This window comes from Cucumis sativus, chromosome 5 (assembly GCF_000004075.3).
Source record: "Cucumis sativus cultivar 9930 chromosome 5, Cucumber_9930_V3, whole genome shotgun sequence".
NCBI lineage: Eukaryota > Viridiplantae > Streptophyta > Magnoliopsida > Cucurbitales > Cucurbitaceae > Cucumis > Cucumis sativus.
Genome location: NC_026659.2, coordinates 15229167 through 15250527, shown reverse-complemented (window position 1 = coordinate 15250527; position 21361 = coordinate 15229167). Strand labels below are relative to the sequence as shown.

Sequence of the window (21361 nt, the reverse complement as noted above, 5' to 3'; positions counted from 1 at the left end):
GAGAATATGAAGGGCTTCACGCCTAAAGAGGTAGAGAGAGAGAAGATTGAGGACTTTAATTTGATTGATTTAATTAACTCCTTGCCATGGTATTGAGTTTGATTGTAAGGTATTTGGGTGTGTGGTTATTCAATTGAATGTTGGTTTTTAGATTGGGTAGGACATTTTATATTTTGGATGTTTACTATTTTTTTTTATTTTTCATTTCTATAACTTTATTTTTATTTTGCTATTTTTGCAAACTAAACTTTATAATTTGATATTTATCTTGTTGTCCTTTTTTAAAAATTGAGACAAACCTTCTACATTCCATCCCATCCTTTCACAATTACTTAATAGGCAATAACAACAAGAGTCGAAGTCGAAGTTAGTTTTTAAGTGAAAAAACGAGAATAGAGCTATAGATTTTAAAATGAAGAGACTAAATTAAAACAAAACCAACCCTCAAATAATACTTTAAAATGTGAGTCCTAAATTAAAATCAAAGTGAGAATTAGAAAACCAAAGATGTATTCTTCCCCCACTTAAAAACATTTTAGCTCAATGAGCTTCATTTAGTATAAAAAGTATAAAATTGTGTTGGAAGTTTAACCTCACTGGTTGAATTTTAAAATGAATAAATAAAAAGTTTTTTTCTCTGTTTTTTCTATTTGATCACTCTCTCTTTTTACTTTGTGGAAAAGTTCCAGTAGGCAAAGTTATGTGTTTTATTTTACATGTCTTCCATCCCATAATTTCAACACCCTGTTTTACACTAAACAAGAAATATACAAACTAATTAGGAACAAAGCCCCAAGTGAAGTGAAGCACCTTGAGAACAAAAATTGGAATTTGACTATAACTGATTGTGGACACATTGTATCGATAAGAATATGCTAATATACATTTTTTTTTTCTCTCTTTTTTTTTTTTTTTGGTTGAATTTTGATTGTGTTCGTTGAGTGTATAGAGGTGTAAATTCATGAAGGGCCAAGGAGGGCCCTTGCATAAGCCATTGGCAAAGCCAATATTTTCTTGCCTTTCCTCACATAAGCCCTCTTTGTGAAGTTGTTGTAGTCATTTGCTTCAATCTCATCCAATATTTGCCTATATAATAGCAAAGAAGCCCACACCTACACAACAAACCAATATTCAAATTACATATAATAGCGAAAACATATTCCTTTTGAATTAGTGGGAGTTTCGATAAAAATAGATAGCTAAATTTATGATGTATTCTTCGTCATCCTGCAAATAGGTTTGGAACAACAAAAACTATATAGATTACTTACACTACTTATTTAATATAGAAATTGTATTTTCCAAATCATATAGCAAAGTTTTAGAGATGGGTTTGTAAAACGATTTATTAGTTAATGTGTTAATTTATTGAAAAAAATATACACTTTAATATTCACTTCACTTTTCCAAGTGTGGAAGAAAAAACAAAAAGTATAGAGAGAGAAGGAAAAGGAAACTTTACCGGCCATCTGCTAGCTTTATTAAGCTCCAAAACTCCTTTCTCGGCCTCATCGAAGAACATTCTAGCTCTCTTAATCTGACTCTTCATGAAGTTTCTCCATTTATCAGTTACTCTTCCAGCAAATATGTCCTCATCTGAAAGTCCTGCCTGTGCTAGCTCATCTTGTGGTAGATATATTCTTCCTCTTCTAGCACTTTACACACCCACCAAACATTTCTTTAATCATATTACATCTTTCCATTCATGATTAACAAAACAAAAACAAAAACAAAAACGACAACATTTGTCACCTAACTAATAATAGATAAATCCCATTATAAGACAACAAAAGGTTGTAATCCAACCTTTTTCTTTCGACCTGTAATTAACGTGCACCTCAACTAATCTAACAAAATACGTTTGAAAGAATTCTCTACTAGGCTTTTACATTTTCATTAATCCTTGATCACTACCAAGTTGACCCATCTGCTTAAATTCACGCCTTGTCAATTTGTTGAGGTTTTAAGTGATGGAATCAAAGTTTTTAAGTTAAACTTAGATTTGGGAGATGTTCTCTTTATACTACCATCTTCATCACCAGACAAAGTAGAAAGACAACAATTGAGACATGAACCCATTATTTCATTGTGGTTTTGAGCTTAGCAAAACATTAGTAAAGGGCAGGAACTTACTCTTCTCCAACATCTCTGAGAATGTTTGTGAGCTGATTAGCAATGCCTAATGCTAAGGCAGCATTGTACACACTCTCTGTGCTTGCTTCGGACTCAGGTGCAATGCCCATGACAGGAACACTCATCAACCCAACTGTACCAGCAACATAATAACAGTAGAGATAAAGTTCGTCGAAATTCTTGTATCTCGACTTCCTTAGATCCATCCGCATCCCTTCGATCATATCTTTGAATGGCTGCGGATATCAAAGCATATTAAACTTCAATCATCTTATTAGCCAAAACAGAATCTCTACAAGAGAGATATCAAGTTTGTAAGAAAACAAAACAAGTTTTAGGGTTAAGAAGTAGTCAAGTAAGCACATATCAGAAGGCATCAAGTTGATCGAACCATATCCAACCTGAATATCGACAGGGAACTTAGTAACGGTATCCGCCAAAGCTGCATCGAGCATATCGAATGGCCTCCCTTGGAAAAGCTCTTCCAACCTTGCCTCCCATCTGTCCAATGCAGTAGGTGTTATGTGTGAAGCATTTGGCCCATCAACAAGTTCATCTGTCCGCCTACACCATACTTCATGCCAAGAACAAAGACAAGAAGGAGAAATTAAGTCCACATTTCTCTCATCTACAAACGTCCGTCATATGCCACAATTTTTTTACTTTTTAGTTTAATCTATTGATCAGTTCATTAGACTGATCTATGGTGGTTGATTTCACAGGCAAAGGGTATCATGAGCAATAAAAAGAAAACTAAAACTTTCATTAAACATATATCCAAAATCACCTAGACTAACTTTCTTTGCAGCAATGGCCAATGATCAAAACAAAGAAGATGAAATAAAGGTTATCCAAACAAAAAGTTCGTAACGCTTACCATAAATTGCCCAAATAGCCTTTTGCCTCTCCGGTGTCATCAACATAGTTCCTAAAAAGATAAAAGAATCAGAATCAGAATCAGATAAGAATCAAAGAACCAGAGATACTTCTCAAATTTTCCATCTCTAAACTTTTGGCTAAAAAAATATAAACAGAAAAGCTAACCCAGATAAAATGTCTTGGCATACTCTGCACAAACTTCACCACAACGATCATAAGCCTCATTCAACAAGCTCAAAGTCCCCGGAAGAACAATATCCGGCTTCACATCCAATTCTCCGGCGGTTCTAAGTTGTCGTTTCACCAGAGCCGCCTGTTTCATAACTACGTTATACACCTTCTGCTCAGCTGAGACGGCCATTTCTCCGGCGGGATTCGCCACCATACTTGCTGCAATAACAGACCCATATCCACTTTCACAGAGAATTGGGTATTTCAGTTCTGTAGAATGAGAGGGATTCCCCCACTTCTGTCTCTTGTTAATCAGATTTGGCACTCGATTTCGCGAAAAGAATCTAAAAGAATCGGGAATTTGGGGTCCATCTCGAAGAGAATCAAGAAACCCAAAGTTGGATGGGGAAAGTTCAACGTTGGGAGAAACAACTAACGATGAAGTAAAAGACATATCAATCGATTTTAATCCCACTAGAAGAATTCCAAGGCTTTTAATGAACGAATCGCAGAGGAATCGAGAAACCCAGTAGCAAAATGAAATGGAAAAGCAAAGATAACTTAAATCCAACTAAACCGCCCAAGAAATTCTAAGCAATGCTTCGACACGGAAGAAACTCCCACTTAGCTTCTCTTTTGTATCGCACCTGTAATTCGTCCAAAAATAAATAAATAGATAAAAAAAAAAAAAAACCAAAATGAAGTAAGAATAAATAAATATAAGAACCCGATTGTGTGGGTATAAAATAAACACCATAACCAAAAAATACCAAACACCCACATGATCATAATCCTCAAGAAAGGGCAGAGAATGTGAAAGCTCAGTTCACTGTTTCTCTTTTTGGAGGGTAAGTGGAAAAGGGTCGGTTTCTTTCGTCATGAAATTTTGACTGAAAATTTAAAAAAAGAAAAAGAAAAAAAAAGGAGGAGGAAACGAATCCCCCCAGAACGGTGACTAAACATAGTAGAATGTAAAGCAAAAAGAGGAAGCCATAGAAGAGAGTCACTTACGACAGAAGAACCGCAATGAAGCAGAGAGAAGATGGGGGTCTGTGTTTGTGTTTGAATTGTATAAAAGAGGGGTTGATTGGGTTGAGTTTGAGGGTGGTGTGGGCTTTTTGGGGGAAGGTTGGTAGTTGCTGGAAGAATTTGGTCCGCAAACTGTGTGGTTGACTGATCTCGACGGCTAGTTTGTGCAAGTTGCGGCTCAGTTTTTGAATGGGAGCAGTGTGACAAAAAGAGTGTCAGAGTTGTTTGTTGCCCAATTAAATATTACTTCTTTTTTCGTTTCACTTCTTTTCGTTTTCATCCACAAATTACATTCTTTGTTTTAGTTCCTTACGGGACAATTTTTTCTCCACTCCTCTCAACTTTGGCCTCACTAATAATTTAACCAATTTACCTGATGGGTACACATTCTAATCGAACTTTGTGTAATAATAATAAATTTACAAAACCTTAAGAGTAAGGTAACAATATTTCAAAATTCATACCTTTTTTTTTTAATCTAAAACAGTAACAATAACATTCTCAAATTGATCCCTCTTTTCTCATCAATCGGATTGCAATTTTTGTTTATTAATTTGACATGAGTTATGTGTGTCGCACGACACAAGAAACAACATCAAACGTAATCACTTCAATCCACTTTCTAAACAACCATTAATAAGGTTTCTTTGTAATAAATACTTAATTCTTACAAATTACAAAATATATAAACAAAATTGATAAACTTTTACTAATATCAGTTTCGTTATAAAATATTATATTTTGTTTTATTTTGTTGTATTTTAAAATGCTAACAGTTACCTAATAAAGTTGATAATTAAATTAAATGGTTATTTTCATAAGAATTTATACCAAATGTTTTCTGAAACCTTTTGTTTTTCTGTTTTATGATGGAAAAGTAGGCAGAAAAGATGAATAAAATACTGCACATTTGATCATTTATTAATTGTAAATCACTTAAATTAATCGATTTTTCAAATAAATATATATATAGTAAAGAAACAAATAAATTTCTAATATGGAAATCGAAAAAGATTGTTTTTGATGAGTTAAGTAATAGTTATCTTATTTTAACACGAATGGATGAACATGCAGTGAAATATGGAAAGTAGTCTTAAAAAAAAGGAATAATTAGTGATAAATAATTAGTTAACCAAATATAGAAATTGAAGTGGACGACTCTTAGTTTTAATTGAATCTTTTTTTTAAAAAAAAAAACAAATAAATAAATAATAATCAATTGCTTCAAATGTGGATAGTGATTATGTGTTGAGTTTCTCCATGTTTTCTAAGTGGCTCTATACACACCTCCTATTATATTTTTAGTTATAACACACATTGTTCAAGTTTGATTAACTTAATACTAACCAAGAGTGGATTTGGGTTTTTTTTTTTGTTTTAATACTAATTTGGTAGTAGTTATTTTTGTGTATTATGTACATATCATTTTCTTTCCAACACTAACCTTGGATTAATTATAATTGACTTAGTTTGTTGAATTGGGTATGTATAACAAAAACATATTTTGATAATATATATATATATATATAATATATATATATATATATATGTAGTTTAAAAAATATGAATGAAACTAAAAGTTCCCATTGAGTTTTATTTTTATTATTTTAGAGATGAAACCAGAGTGGGATTGGATTATTTAACTAAAAGTTTGTCTTTTAACTAAATTATAATAATAACTATAGGTGTGGTATTAACTAAACTACTATTTATATATTCATGTTAAAAAAAATATGTGCTCAATTCTCTAACAATTAATCCAAAAACCACCTTCCAATTAAACAACACCACCCAAAAGGGATGGGGGGGGGTTCATAATCTTCAGCAAATGCCAAAGTTCACTTTTCATTTATATTTATATATCTACTCATTTAAAAAGTTGTGCTTACATTTTTCAAACAAATTTTAAAGCAAAATATTTATCCTTTATTATTGAAAAATCAAATATAATAAATTTTATCTCTTACTCCTCTGGTTTAAATAGTATTTTAATTAAAAACAAAACAATTTTAAAACAATAAGTAATTATTACTTTTTTAAACTACAAAACTGTTAATAATTTTGTTCTTTTTGTGTTATTTGAAAACAGTCATTTTAAAAAGGTTGGTTTAAATTAGTAGGAAAAAAAGAAAGAAGAAGAAATAATGGCCCAAATAATTTTAAAATTTAAAATAATTTATGATAAAAAAAAAGGAAAGAAAAGGAATTAAATATGGAAAAGGAATTCATGTCATGTCACTAGTATGATTTAAGTAATAATAATAAAAGAATGAAATAAGATTTAGGAAAAAGGAAAGCAAATAATTGAAAGAAGATAAAAAAAAAAAGAAAAAAAAAAAGAGAGAAGTGATGGAGATAGGAAGGAGATGCTACGTGGACGTATTGGCCCAATAAGCGGAAGATAACGTTATCAGAAATTCACTTTACCACGACTTACACTGTTACCCCAACTCTTAGCTGTACACGTGGCAGACGTGTCAGCTGAGCACATCCGTACTATTTTGGAGGGACCTACGCTTATATTACTTTACATTATTATGTGTCAAATTACATGAGTTCAACCATTATGTGATTAACTGTATTGGACTACAACACAGTCGTTTATCTTCTTCCTATTTTTTCAATAGTCCCATTGCTACCTTCTATTGTGTTTAAGGTGTATAGTAATAGTAATAAGATGAAATTTTTTGATAAACGTGTAAGTATATTAAAACAAAAAGATGGAACTACTCTATAAATGTGAAAAACTAGAGAAAGCAAATGTGGAAAGGATGAGTTACTTGATACATGTCCAAACTTTACTAGTGTTTACTAGTGTAGTTGAGTGCCACAAGATTCTTTAGAAACCATTTTGGTTATAACAGTAAAGCGTTTGTTCAATTTTAGTCATTGTACATTCAGTTGTTAAAATTTTTAGTTCATGTACTTTCAATATATCTTAAATTGGTTCCAATGTTAATATGTACTTCTTTTTTTTTAAAAAAAAAAAAAATCTTTTTGTTATTTGTTAGGATTTCTGTTTTGGCACTGTTTATTTATGTTTTGACACTATTTATTTAAGTTTTATAGATATTGTATCAAATGTGTTTTTGTGTATTGGTTGTTGTTTTTTACAAATGGATGTTTTTTCTAAATGTTGACTCCACAAACATACGTTCCTTTTCTACGAGCAGTATTCTTTACTTTTTTTGTACGGTTATTTGGGAGGTTATGCCCACTTGTTTGTTGTGAATAGTTAAAGGATGTCTAGTCCTTAGACTAGGGTTGGCCATTTTGTGTGAGGAAGATTATTGGGACATCATTATGCTGTGTATTTCGAACATCTGTTATCTAGAGATCGTAATCAGTTCTTGAGCCTACTTAACCTAGTTGTATGTGCATGTGTGAGATGTGAGGTAATAAAATTTGTTTATCACCTAAACATCGTAGGTTAAAACTCAGTATAAAGGTTTTTCTTGAATATTTCACCTAAACTTAGGGTATATTTAAGTTAGACTAAGTATGATTCTAATTTGTTGATTACCCTAAAATCCATCATAGAACGCTTCAGCTAGAGAGAAGTAGCGTACTTTTAGCTCTAGCGTCCTTAAGAGTTCACACCGTGAGGTCCATGTAGGACTTTAGATCATGCATAGGAGTGGATTCTCTTCGGAGAGTGTGTAAAACTTAAAAAATTTATAGAAACCTTTCAAACTTGTTAAGTTTTGGTAAAAGAAAGAGAAATTTAAATTAAATTTGGATATTAAAGTTTAAAAGCTAAGTGATCAAGCTTAGGCGAGTTAGCAAGGCATTTTGATTTAAGTTGGGTGAGAAGGTAAGTTGGTTAAGTAGAATCTTGGGACAAAAGTGTACTTACAACTCAGTCTTACTCGACTGAGAGGAAAGACAAAATGCTTTTTAGGTAAGAACTAAAGCCATTTTTGTCTCTTTTTTTTTTCATGCAAGAAATATTTATTTTCTTCTAAACTAATGTTATTTAGGCTAGTCATATATGTGTGTGTTACTCTTTTCATTTTTAGTGTTATCGCCTCATCAGAAAAGTGTGTGCATTGAACATTTTGAGCTTAGAGTTTGTCTAAGCCTCAATCTTCATGTATTGGTATTGAAAAACCTTTGTGTTTGTCGCTAAGACTTTTGGTTATGTAGTCATTGTAGAACTTGGGGGAAGTTTGATATTGATGTCGTATTTAGGGAGAGTCTAAATATAGTGACTTTGAAGGGATCTCACCGAGCATAAGCATATTATATTAAGAGGATCTCTTACAAAACTTGAATAGACATTTTACGAGAATGAGAGAGTTTAAGTTGAAATGTTGAAGAGCAAGCTACATGAGAGTCTGTCAAATAAGTAATTTTGTTGTAATTACTAAACTCTTTATCTACTGAAGTTTCATTACATCGGACTCATTGTCCCTAGATGTATGTGATTTTGCACCAAATTGGATTAGTAATATTCATTGTCATTACTTTTTTTTATTTGGTTTTGTAAAATAACTCTCTTGTCAGACATAATGTATGTGACATTATGTTTGATATTGTATTCTCTCTTAGATTAATATGTTTTTCCAATTGGTATCAAAGTAGATTGAGAGTCTCCTATAGAAATCAAGTACTTTTTTTTAAAAAAAAAGAAAAGAAAACTAGGATTTGATGAGTCAAATACTAATTTAACACAAATCTCAAACGTGTGAAAAAGAAAGAGAATATAATTTAGCATTGATTTATTTACGTTTATAGAACAGAAATTGATTTTAAGAGAAAAAGGAAGGTTTGGAAATGGGAGATACACGGAGAAAGAAAGAAAGAAAGAAAGAAAGAAAGAAAGAAAGAAAGAAAGTGGGATATTGGGTGTACCTAATTTGATTGGCTTAATTCGTAGTATGTTATGTCCTCTAGTGGTAGCATGGAACTGGAAAGTGCTTTTATTATTATTATTAAAATTCAAAAGAAAAAACCAATTTCCAAAGAAACACTAACAACCACACGCTTTGAGGGTCATTCTTTTGACACGTTTCTCCCCACTTTTACTCCCTTCTTTTCTCCTTTTAGTACACCAACATATTATATTCTCCTAACTCTTTTATGGCATTTGTCTCCACCCCCCAACACTTCCCTCCCTCACCCTCCCTAAACTACTTCAACTTCATTCCAAATCAATTCTACTACTCCATCTCCATTGTTTCTCATCCTAATTCTAACTTTTTTTTTTTTTACATGTTTTCCTTATTCATTTTTAATTATCAACCTTGTTCATATTTCTAGGGCGGTTATATTAGTTAGATCTTTAGAGGTTTGACTATATGAACTTCATATTTTAAGAACTTCAAAGCTACAAGTCTCCGAAGCTTGAGAGAAATTATATTCTTTATATATAATTTATAACTTCATATCTTTGAAGGTGCTTTGACATTCATTTGCTTTTGGACTTGGACCCATTTTTTCGCTTATCCAAATTTCTAGAAAATTTTAGAAGAAAACTAGTTTATATGATTTTAAACAAATGTTTTAAAATCTAATTAATTTTATTAAATAAGATTTTGAAATTTTTAATCATCATTTTGTCTTTCATATTAATTAAATATTTATATAACACAATACCATAATTATTTCATGTCAAATTTAGTATGTATCTTATAACTTACCTATTTAATGCATTAAATGAATCATATTATTAACTTTGTTTCTTAAATTTTGAATCATACTGTATACAGTCAATATATAACTCACGTCCTTTCCCTTTCATATTTAAATTGTATTGTATAATAATTACTATACACTTGTAGAGGAATATTCTTTTAGTATTTTATTGATAAAATATTCTATTTGTTACAAGAGTATCAATTGTTACATAAATAGCTAAACTACCCAAATTAAATAAGGAATGTAATATAATTAGCCTAAATTACATAATTTACATTAACACACTCCCTCAAACTCAAGGTGGTAGAGTGGCGATCAACTTGAGTTTGGTAAGTAATTGACAGAACCGATTAGATGGCAAAGCTTTGGTGAAGATATCCGCAGGTTGTTCAATAGTAGAAACAGAACGTAAGAGGAGGGTGTTGCTTAAGAGGTGGTGACGAACAAAGTGACTGTCATTTTCAATGTGTTTTGTACGTTCATGAAACACATCATTGTGAGTAATCTGAATGGCACTACGATTGTCACAATGGAGGAGGGTAGGACCCTGTTGAGGGACACCCATATCAGCAAGGAGCCACCGGAGCCATATAAGTTCAGCAGTAGCATCAGCCAGACCACGATATTCAGATTCCGTACTTGAGCGAGAGATAACACTTTGTTTCTTACTACGCCATGAGATGAGAGAATCACCTAAGTAAAAACCGTATCCTGTGGTGGATCGTCGATCAGTAGGATCCCCAGCCCAATCAGCATCAGAATATCCAGACAACACCAGGGAAGACTAAGAGGAGAACTGGAGACCATGTCCCAAGGTTCCTTTGACATAGCGAAGTATGCGTAGAACAGCAGTAAAATGAATTGTTCGAGGAGCAGCCATAAATTGACTGACAATATGAACGGCGTATGCAATATCTGGGCGAGTCACTGTTAGGTACATAAGACTGCCAACAAGTTGTCGATACAAGCTTGCATCGTCAAGAGGAACACCATCAAACGGAGTTAGATGGACATGGGGATCTAACGGTGTTGAAGATGTGTTGGAGTCTGTAATTCTTGAGCGAGCTATCAGATCAGATGCATATTTCGCTTGAGATAACATATAATCATCTGAACGGTGAGAGACTTCAAGATCGAGAAAGTAATTGAGAGATCCAAGGTCTTTCATCTCAAAATGTTGACCAAGATATTGTTGTAGGTTGGATATGGCCTATGGATCATTACCAGTAATAATCATATCATCAACATAAAGAAGGAGAAGAACAATATCATGGTTTGTCTGTCGTGTAAAAAGGGCATTGTCGTGAGAGTTGGAGGTAAATCCAAGTTGAGTAATGGTGGAGCTAAACATGGCAAACCAAGCTCGTGGAGCCTGTTTGAGACCGTATAAAGCGCGACGAAGGAGACACACCTTGTTGGGAGGAGGAGAAGTGCCCTGAGGTGGCTTCATATATACTTCTTCAGAGAGGGTTCCGTTAATAAAGGCATTTTTGACATCCATCGGAAGAAGAGGCCACTGTTTGGCAGCAGCAACAACTAACAAGCTGCGAACAAATGTCATCCGGGCAACATGGGCAAATGTTTCTTCATAGTCAATCCCATATTCTTGTGAGTACCCTTTTGCAACAAGCCGAGCTTTATAACGTTCAATAGTTCCATCAAAGTGAGTTTTGATTTTGTAAATCCATTTGCAACCAATGGGTCTTTTACCGGGAGGTAAGTCAACATAGTCCCAAGTGTGCGTCTTTTCAAGAGCTTGTAATTCTTCATCCATTGCTTTCTGCCATACTGGGTTAGTACTGGCCTCTTGATAAGAGGTGGGTTCAACAAGGGAAACAATGGTGGAAAAACAATGGTAATCAGTGAGAGGTTCTCTTACCAGGGTAGAGCGACGAAGAGGAGTAGCAGGTGGAGATTCAGGAACATCACCGGAGACAGACGGTTCACAGGCGATTGGCGACGGCGGCGGCGATTAAAAAAAAAAAGAAAATTGGTTCCTTCAAGACTCTACGAATACGACAAAAAATATGATCGTTCCGAGCCTTGTCTTGACGAAGTAAGGCAGAACAAAGCAAAGATCTAAGTTGGAGTGGAGGGGACCGGAGCAGCGCAGAACTAGGCGTCATCGAACGGATCGACGGATCTGAGTAACATGAACTGGGAGTCTTCAAACAGAACGAGTCGGGTACGGGTCGTCTAGTCAGAGTTCGTGAAGATTGAGGGGGCGACGGCTATGTCAAACTTGGCTCTGATACCATGTAGAGGAATATTATTTTAGTATTTTATTGATAAAATATTCTATTTGTTACAAGAGTATCAATTGTTACATAAATAGCTAAATTATCCAAATTAAATAAGGAATGTAATATAATTAGCCTAAATTACAGAATTTACATTAATAATACTCTTGCATATTTTAAATAATATGTACCTGTCTTTGTTCACATAATGAGAATATGCATTTTCATTATATACTCTTGCATATTTAAAATTAGGGAAATTGCATTAGATGACACAGAAATTTAGAAAAAAAAATAGCTCATAACACCTCTTTTTGCATATTGTAAATTTGGCAAATATGACTGTAATTTGACGATAATCTGTTTTTAAATTTGCTATTTTTGCAATCTTGAAAATATAAGTGGCATCGACTCCATTATCATAATTATTTTTGCTATTTTTGCAAACTCCTCTTCAAATTATATACTATTGCATATTCAAAATAATACGTCCGCTTCAGAAGAAACTCCAATTTATTCATACAAACACACTAAAGTTATGGAAGAAGCTTGATTTAGGCATCAGAACATTCAAATGTCTTCAATATACCCTGACAAATTTTGTATATAACCATAAATCCTTACTTATCGAAACTCTTCGCCGAAATAGAGGCGAAACATGTTTGCTTTAGTTGTTCATTGAAAATAGTCTGCTCTATCTGGTAGATTTACATAGAAAATTGAAGAGCTATGTTCCCGATAATTTTCGAATGAATAAGACTACTATTTGGAAGTTTCTTCAACATTGGAAGCTTTCCGAAATTTGAATGAATTTTTTCAGAAACTGTTACCACCGTTTCATTTTCCTTATGTGATGTGATGGTCTTACTTTTCTTATTTTCTTATTCATTTTATATTATATTATTAATAATAAATGTGAGTAATTTGGTCATTTGGGCTCTACATTTTAGTAAAATTAAAGTTCACTAGAACATTTATGAAAATTGGGCGAATAGCAAATTATGAGTTTTACTTTGAGAAAATAGCAAAAATAATTTTAAATTGTTATAATAGCAAAACATAAAAAATAGAAAAATAAATAAATGAAACAATCCTTCAAATGCTCATATTTAATATAAAAAGTACAATTATTTACCTAAACCCCAAATACTTTGTAATTGAAATAACATATGCTACATAAAAAAATTTCTTACAAAAACATAAAGATTATAAAAATTGTCATTAATGGGAAGCTCCACCTCATGCCTGCAAAATTTAAAATTTATTTCAATGTCCAAAAGATACAATTCATTTGAAATGGATAATTGCAAAATTGAGACACATTCAATTTGGTTTGGCTCTACACCTGTCGAACAGTCATAGCCGAAAACTTCAAGTTGAAAAGGAGAGCATTGTTGATATTATAATAAGGATGAAATCATAAAATTATACCATAGAATTCAAAACTTATATACATCTTAGCAAGATACGCATCGGTGAGTTCCTCCACTCAAATCAGTGAGTTCTTCATACATTCGAGATTCATTTGAGTTATTCTCTCTTGTTTGCAATAAAAAAAATTCTCTTTCACATTGTGTTTATCTGTTGTTAGTTGCCTCTCCCTAAATCTCTTTCTTTTATTTTCACTAATAAAACCTAAAAGAAGAAGATTCAAATAATTGCAAAAATGTGATTGAGGCATAATTAAATCCTAAAATTTAAATTTAAATTGTTATTAAAAATATATATTAAAATTCAAATTCAAATTGTTATTAAAAATATATATTAAAATTTAAATTAACTTTTTTATTAAATTTTATATATTATGTGTTATTTAATAAATTGTTTAAAATATAACAACATTCAAATATTGTATATATATTTGTCATTAACAATGAAAATAAGTGTACAATTTAAAATATAAATTAAAATAACTATGTATTATCTAATAAATTTTTTATAAATAATTTTAAATATAAATCCCATGAAAAGAGTGGATAAGTGATTGCTATTATTTTAGGGATTGAATTTCAAAATATTTTATATGTTTTATGAATTAAATAAACAAATGTTAATTAATTTGATTTGAATATTAAATATCTAAAAAATTGTTATGAATTATAGGCATATATTTAGGAGATATTGGAAAAATCTTATTAATCTCAAAAATATCTTAAATTAGTAAATATTTTTCAAAAGCTTGCAAATACACTACATGGTATGATATTTGGTCTCATTATTTGTATCATGTAAATACAAGTAAAACACGTATTATCCTACGTAAAGATATATAACACAAATATTATACTTCTTGATTACTCATGCATAATAAGGATGATTGGAAACAAAACGTCACATATGAAATAAAACGTCTAATTAAAATAAATATGAATATTAACGTAATTAAAAAACACAATGTGAAAAATAATTATCCGATAAAAGAGGCACAATAAATTATTTTTTAATAAAAATCAATCAAAATTAGTGTATAAACATAATTAGCACGACGGTAGTGATGATAAAACTTTATTTTTAAATCATTATTAACCATACGTACTATGTATTATCTAATAATTTTCTTTAAATAATACGAAATGTTTAATTTCCATTAGGGATATGATGTAATATATATGAAATATAATGGTTTGGAAATGGTTGAAATTCTCATAACCATTTTTTTATTAACCATAGGTATTATGTGTCGCGACATGATCGCATAGCGAAGCGACCAACCTCCATAGTTTATTTAATTTCAATAAATAAATAGTTTTAGAGTCGCCACCAACCATATTAAGGTGTGATTGGTCACAAAAAAAAATGGTCTAAGTAAATTCATGAGATTTAGGTTCGAGAGTCAGTTGTGTGTAGGGAAGATGTTAACACCCTACAACACCCATAAAATGGTTATCCAGTTTTATCTTTTAAACTAAATTATAGGGGTTCACAAAACAAAGTTTTTATTTATTTATTTTTTAAATGTCTCATGGTTTTCAATTCACATCGAAAAAAATAAAACCTAAGCATGAATTGATAATTATGGGTGGCATAAAAGTCATTAGAAAAAAGATTTTTTGTTTTTTGTTTTAAAATATTTTTATTCACCTTAAGAATATTAAGATACCAAAATTTGATATTTTAATATCTATCATAGGTGTTTAATAAAAAATTTTATGTATATAAGAATTAATAAATTCATAGAAAACACTACTTAGTCTCATTTAAAATATGAAATGTGTTTATTTAAAAACAATTTATTAATTAAATTTCAAATGGAGAAATTTCATGTGTTCATGAAATTTAAATTATAAAATCTATAAAAAACAATACTTGTTCTCCAATTTACATTTTTATATTTAAATTGGAAAATGAATAATAACAAAGACAAAACATTATGAAATTTGAGAAATACTTGAAGAGTAATATGTTGAGATAAAATAAATACATAAAATAAATACATGGAAAATATAAGCAATATGCAAAATGTACAAGATGATTAATTAATGCAGTAGGATGCAAAATAATTAATTAATGTAGAAAGATGCCATATAATTAATTAGTTAATGCAAAATGATGCAAGATAATTAATTAATTAATGCAGAATGATGCAAGATAGTTAATTCATTAATATATAACGATGCAAAATAATAAAATTAATGTTATACAAAATAATTAATCAGCCTAGGATAATGAATAATTAAACGGAAAGTCAAATGGGCGTCAAATAATAATCAACTGCAGAATGCCAAATAGGGTACCCAGTAATCAAAGTAGGTTTAATGCAAGATGCAAATAAAGTAAATAAATAAAACATTAGCCTAGTGGATGTCAAAGTAATTAAAGCAAAATGTACCGGATGCAAATAATTCGAATGAGTAATTGACACGGGATGCCAAATGAGTGCCAAACAATTAACTCAATATGTCAAAAATTAAAAACGTCAAAGGGTGCTAATTAATCAATAGGCCAAATCGAAAATGGGTACCGTCAAATATCGGATGCTAATTAATTAATCATTGATAATTATTAAAGCAGGATGTCATATGGATATAAGTAATTAACACACAATATAAAATGAGTGCCAATGAAAAATGGGTGTTATCAAATACAAGATGATGCTAATTAATTAATATGGATAATTATTAACGCATGATACCATAGCGATGCAAGTAATTAACCCAGAATGTAAAATGGGTGCCAAGTAATTAAAAAAGATGCAAATAATTAAATCAACATGTCAAATGTGTGTAAGTAATTTACACAGAATGAATGTGAAATGGGTGCCAAGTAATTAAAAAAACGCAAATAATTGAATTAGCATGTCAATTAAACGATGTCAAATTGGAACTAAATGATTAACAAAACAACTAATTAATGAGTGATTTAAATGAATAATTAAGACAACACCCAAATGAGTGCCAAATAATTAACTCAAAATCATCAAACATGAAAATAAAAGAACTTACTAACAGGTATGCTTTACATGTAAAAGGTTCTTTATCCTCTCCCCCTCTTCCCAAATCACAAATGAACATTTATTTTTACGTGTGCCCCGTAAAGATCTTTCCAAATCACAAACACGTAAAAAGATTTTTTATGTGTGCCTCTTCTTAAAATCCCCAGAAAAACCCTCGCAAATTGAATATTCTCCTTCTCTTTTAACAGGGCAATGTCTATTTTTTTAGATAGTGAACTGAAGTGCAGCAGAGAAAGGGGAAGAAAGTGGGAGAGTGGAAGAAGGTGAGAGATTGGGAGAAAGCGGGAGTGTGAAAAAACAGAGTTTGATGACAAAGGAAAACTAAAATAGAGGATTGTTAAGAAAAAATCGCGAAGAGAAAAACTTTTATTTTTATTTTTAATTTTAAATATGTTTTTGTTTTTATTTTTGTTTTTGTTTTAAAATATAAATTTAAGAATTAAGAATTAACAATTAAGATTTAAAATTTAAATTCAAATTATTTTTTTTTAAAAAAAAAAAAAGCAGGACAAATTACGATATCTACCGTTTGCCCCCCTTTGTCCATCCTGAAAATATTTAAAGGTGGACAAAGAAAATAGATAAGGTATTCGGGCCAATTTTTTTTTATTTTTTGAGAGAAAAAAAAACAACAACCTTAGCTCTAAAATTAGGTTTGATAAATAAGAGAAATGACCTGATAGATATACTTCGGCCTCAACTTCAGATTTGGTCTCAATTTAACAAAATTTGAAAAAACATCAACCTTAGCTCTAGGACTAAGTTTGATAAATAAGATAAATGACCTGATAGACAGGCTTCAGCCCCAGCTTCAGATCTGGGCTCGATTTAACCAAATTTAAAAAAAAAAAACATCAACCTTTGCTCTAGGACTAGGTTTGATAAAGTGGACTCATCCTTATTTTAAAGCTGAGTTGAAATTTAATTTGAAAATATTGTGCTTTTCAAAGAAATAAATAGCTCACTACTTCATTTTACCAATATCATTAACAATTTATTAGCATGGTCGTAGGATAGAATAAGACATGTATCACGAGAACTTTTAAAGTTGTCAAACTCGCCACTCTTCATATCAAACAAATGAATCCAAACTGCGAAATATTGTACTATGTTGTAAAGACATAATGTTGTTTTAGCTTTGGGCTTAACAAAACATGAATCTTTTAGGATGTTGACCTCCAATTGCAGCAACTCACAATCATAGAGAAATTTTTCTGGACTTGTAAACGCCTACATTTCCTTAAATCTTCAAGAGAAAATCATAGCTTTTACTTGGTTTGCAAATACAATAAGTTGTACTGAATCTTTGTTAATTAACGATAGATTTAATGGACTGATGAATAATGGATGTTTACTATAATTTGATGACATTTCAAAAATGATGAAAGAAAGGGTTGACAGATAAACAAATGTTTGATAAATATGATAAGAAATGAAAATGATTCTTAGAATAGAAGTATAAAGAGAGGAGGTAAGATGAAGTTTATACAAATGGAAATAACATTCTATGAACTAAATGTAAGTTGCCTAGAAATACCCCCGACTTCTTTCAACACTACGAAATTTTCTATGAAAAGGCCTCACGCATAATATCTTCGAACATAATCTAAACTGACGGGATTTTTTAACTCAACACCATCCATATTGGTTAAAAGCAAAGCTTCTCCTGAAAAAAAAAAATTTCACCACGAACGAACCATCATAGTCAGGAGTCCATTTTCCTCGACGATCCTTTTGAAATAGAAGCATCCTTTTTAACACCAAATCTCATTCTCGAAAACTTCGAGGGTGCACCTTTTTATTGTATGCTCGCATTATTCTTCTTTGGTAAAGTTGTCCATGACTTAATGCTGCCAAACGTTTTTCTTCAATGAAATTCAACTGCTCATAACGATCTCGTATCCATTCAACTTCGTCTAACTTAGCTTCCATGAGAACTCTCAATGAAGGTATCTCAACTTCTAAAAGGTAGGACAACTTTCATACCATAAACCAAAGAAAATGGTGTTGCCCCTGTTGAAGTACGAACTGATGTGCGATATCCATGCAGTGCAAACGGTAGAATTTCATGCTAATCTTTGTATGTTGTTGTCATCTTCTCAATGATTCTTTTAATATTTTTGTTGGCTGTCTCAACTGCCCCATTCATCTTGGGGCGATATGGAGTCGAATTTCTGTGATTGATCTTGAATTTCTCATAAAGTTCGTCCATCATTTTGTTATTAAGGTTCTTGGCATTATCTGTAATAATACCCTTCGGTAAACCATGACAACAGATCAACTCTTTCTTGATAAACTTGAGCATCACTCCTCTTGTAACACTGCAGTAAGATGTCGCCTCTATCCATTTAGTGAAGTAATCAATGGACACAAGAATAAAATGATGACCATTTGAGGCTTTAGGATCAATGGGTCCAATAACATCCATTCCCCATAAAGAAAACGGTCATGGTGTTGACAAGACATGCAATGGAGATGTTGCTGCATGAATCTTATCCATTTAAATTTGACACTTTTTGCATTCCCTTGTATATTTTATGCAGTCTGATTCCATCTTTGTTCAATAATAACCAAATATAAGTATTTGTCTAGCCATAATATGTTCGTTAGCATGTGTTCCACATATTTCTTCATGAATTTCTGTCATAATTTGTTTTGCTTCTTCTACATCAACACATCGAAGGAGTATCATATCATGGTTTCTTTTATAAAGAACTTCATCGCTTAAGAAAAAGTTTGTGGCCAACCTTCTTATTGTGCGTTTGTCATTCTCTGAAGCTCCATATGGATATTCTCTACACTTTATGTATTGCTTGATGTCAAAATACCATGGGTTATTATCATTTTCAATATTCATGCAATATGCCAACGCATCTCGATTTGTAATTTGGATTGGATAAAGTTCACACTCAAGGTTAAGATTAAACATGACTACCAGGATGGCTAATGCATCTGCCATTCGATTGTCTTCCCTATGAACATGGTCAAATGAAATTTTCTCAAAATTTTGAGATAATTTTGCAATGTATTGACTGTTAGGCACCAATTTAGCATCTCTTGCTTCCCATTCTTTCTTGACTTGATGTATTCCTAGCATTGAGTCACCCAAAACTTTCAACTTTTTAACACTCATGTCGATTGCTGCTTGAAGTCCCATAATACAAGCTTCATATTCAGCGATATTGTGAGTGCATTCAAAACATAACTTAGCTGTTAGGGAAATACCTTTCCTTTTGGGGAAATTAGTACAACTCTAATCCCATGCCCCAATTCATTTGAGGCACCATAAAAAAGCATAATCTATGTCTCATGATCTATAGCATCATTTTCAACTAGAAATATGTTTTCATTAGAAAAATCAACCCTCATTGGCTCGTAATCTGCTACTGGTTGGGCAGCTAAATGATCAACAATTGCACTTTCCTTTATTGCTTTTTTAGTAACATAAACAATATCATACTCTAACAACAAAACTTGTCATTTTGCAATCCTACCAGATATGACGGTATCTCAAAAATGTATTTTATTGAATCCATTTTTGAAATAAGTCATGTCGTATGATATAACATATATTGCCTCAAATGGTGAGTGGTTCATACCAAAGCACAACAAGTTTGCTCTAACATTGAGTATTTCAACTCATAATCGGTGAATTTTTTGCTCAAATAATAAATAACGTGTTCTTTCTTCCCTGATAAGTCATGTTGTCCTAGAACACCACCCATAGAAGCTGAATACTATCAAGTATAGGATTAACGGTCGCCCTGGAGCTGGAGGTATCAACACAGGTGGGCTCTGCAGATATTGCTTAATTTTGTTGAAAGCTTCTTCACAATCCTCATTCAATTTTTCTGGATTGTTTTTACATAAACGCTTGAAGATTCGTTCGCATGTTGGTGTCAAATGCGAGATAAATCTGGATATGTAATTTAGTCTTCCAAGAAAATCTCGAACTTTTTTTCTGTTTCAGGGGATTACATTTCCATGATAGCCTTCACTTTTTCTGGGTCTACTTTGATCCCTTCTTCAAAGACAATGAATCCCAACAGTTTTTTCGAGGTTTCCCCAAATGTACATTTGAATGGATTTAATTTCAATTGATACTTTTTCAGCCGATCAAACTATTTTTGAAGTATAGTTGTATGATCTTCATTTGCCTTGGATTTTGCAATCATATCATCAACATACACCTCTATTTTCTTATGCATCATATCATGAAAAAGTGTAATCATTGCTCGCTGATATGTTGCCCTAGCCTTTTCAAACCAAAAGACATTACTTTGTAGCAGAATATTCTCGAAAGGGTAATGAATGTTGTTTTTTTATTTTTTTTTATTTTCTTTAGCCATTTTGATTTGTTTATATCCTGAAAAGCCATCCAGGAAGCAGAAAGTTAGTATCCTACAGTGTTATCCACCAACATGTTGATATGAGGTAAAGGAAAGTTGTCTTTTGGACTGACTTGATTTAAATCTCTATAGTCCACACACATTCTCACTTTTCCGTCTTTTTTGGGTACTTGAACAATGTTTGGCACCCATTCAAGATATTTGGAGGCTGTGAGGAATCCTGCTTCAATTTGTTTCTGTACTTCCTCTTTTATTTTAATCAATACACCAAACTTCATTTTACGTAACTTTTGTCTTACTGGATTGCATTCCGGCTTCACAATGTACTACAATATTCGTATTTAATCTCAACATATTCTGATAACTTCAAGTAAAAATATTTGAGTACTCACGTAACAAACTGATCAGTTTTTTCGTTTCACTAGTCATCGATGTGTCACTTTTTACATCTTTTGATTCTTCTTGAG

The 21361-nt window shown here is 31.6% G+C and overlaps 1 protein-coding gene and 1 pseudogene across 2 annotated transcripts; both read right to left on the bottom strand.

Moving 5' to 3' along the window:
- Positions 1-884: 884 nt before the first annotated feature.
- On the bottom strand, positions 885-4379 carry LOC101206471 (phytoene synthase, chloroplastic). 2 transcript variants are annotated; one of them, XM_004148859.3, is made up of 7 exons: positions 4195-4379; positions 3178-3830; positions 3011-3061; positions 2535-2707; positions 2134-2369; positions 1463-1655; positions 885-1112 (listed from the first exon to the last, which is right to left on the bottom strand). In XM_004148859.3, exons 2-7 carry the CDS (start codon positions 3635-3637, stop codon positions 960-962), a joined length of 1266 nt encoding a protein of 421 aa, XP_004148907.1. In that variant the 5' UTR covers positions 3638-3830; positions 4195-4379; the 3' UTR covers positions 885-959. The 2 variants fall into 2 exon arrangements, with proteins under 2 accessions (XP_004148907.1, XP_031741913.1); XM_031886053.1 differs by lacking the exon at positions 4195-4379 and adding an exon at positions 3965-4136.
- A 13746-nt stretch (positions 4380-18125) lies between these two features.
- LOC116403913 lies at positions 18126-21037 on the bottom strand (annotated as a pseudogene).
- Positions 21038-21361: the final 324 nt, after the last annotated feature.

What these genes read in the sequence shown, in the direction of transcription:
- LOC101206471 (XM_004148859.3), bottom strand. Translation starts at nt 3,637, where the DNA reads ATGTCTTTTACTTCATCGTTAGTTGTTTCTCCCAACGTTGAACTTTCC. An exon ending in TGCCAAGACATTTTATCTGG is followed by an intron (nt 3,062 to 3,177) that starts GTTAGCTTTTCT and finishes TTATCTTTTTAG; the next exon opens with GAACTATGTTGATGACACCG. An exon ending in CTCAGAGATGTTGGAGAAGA is followed by an intron (nt 1,656 to 2,133) that starts GTAAGTTCCTGC and finishes GGGTGTGTAAAG; the next exon opens with TGCTAGAAGAGGAAGAATAT.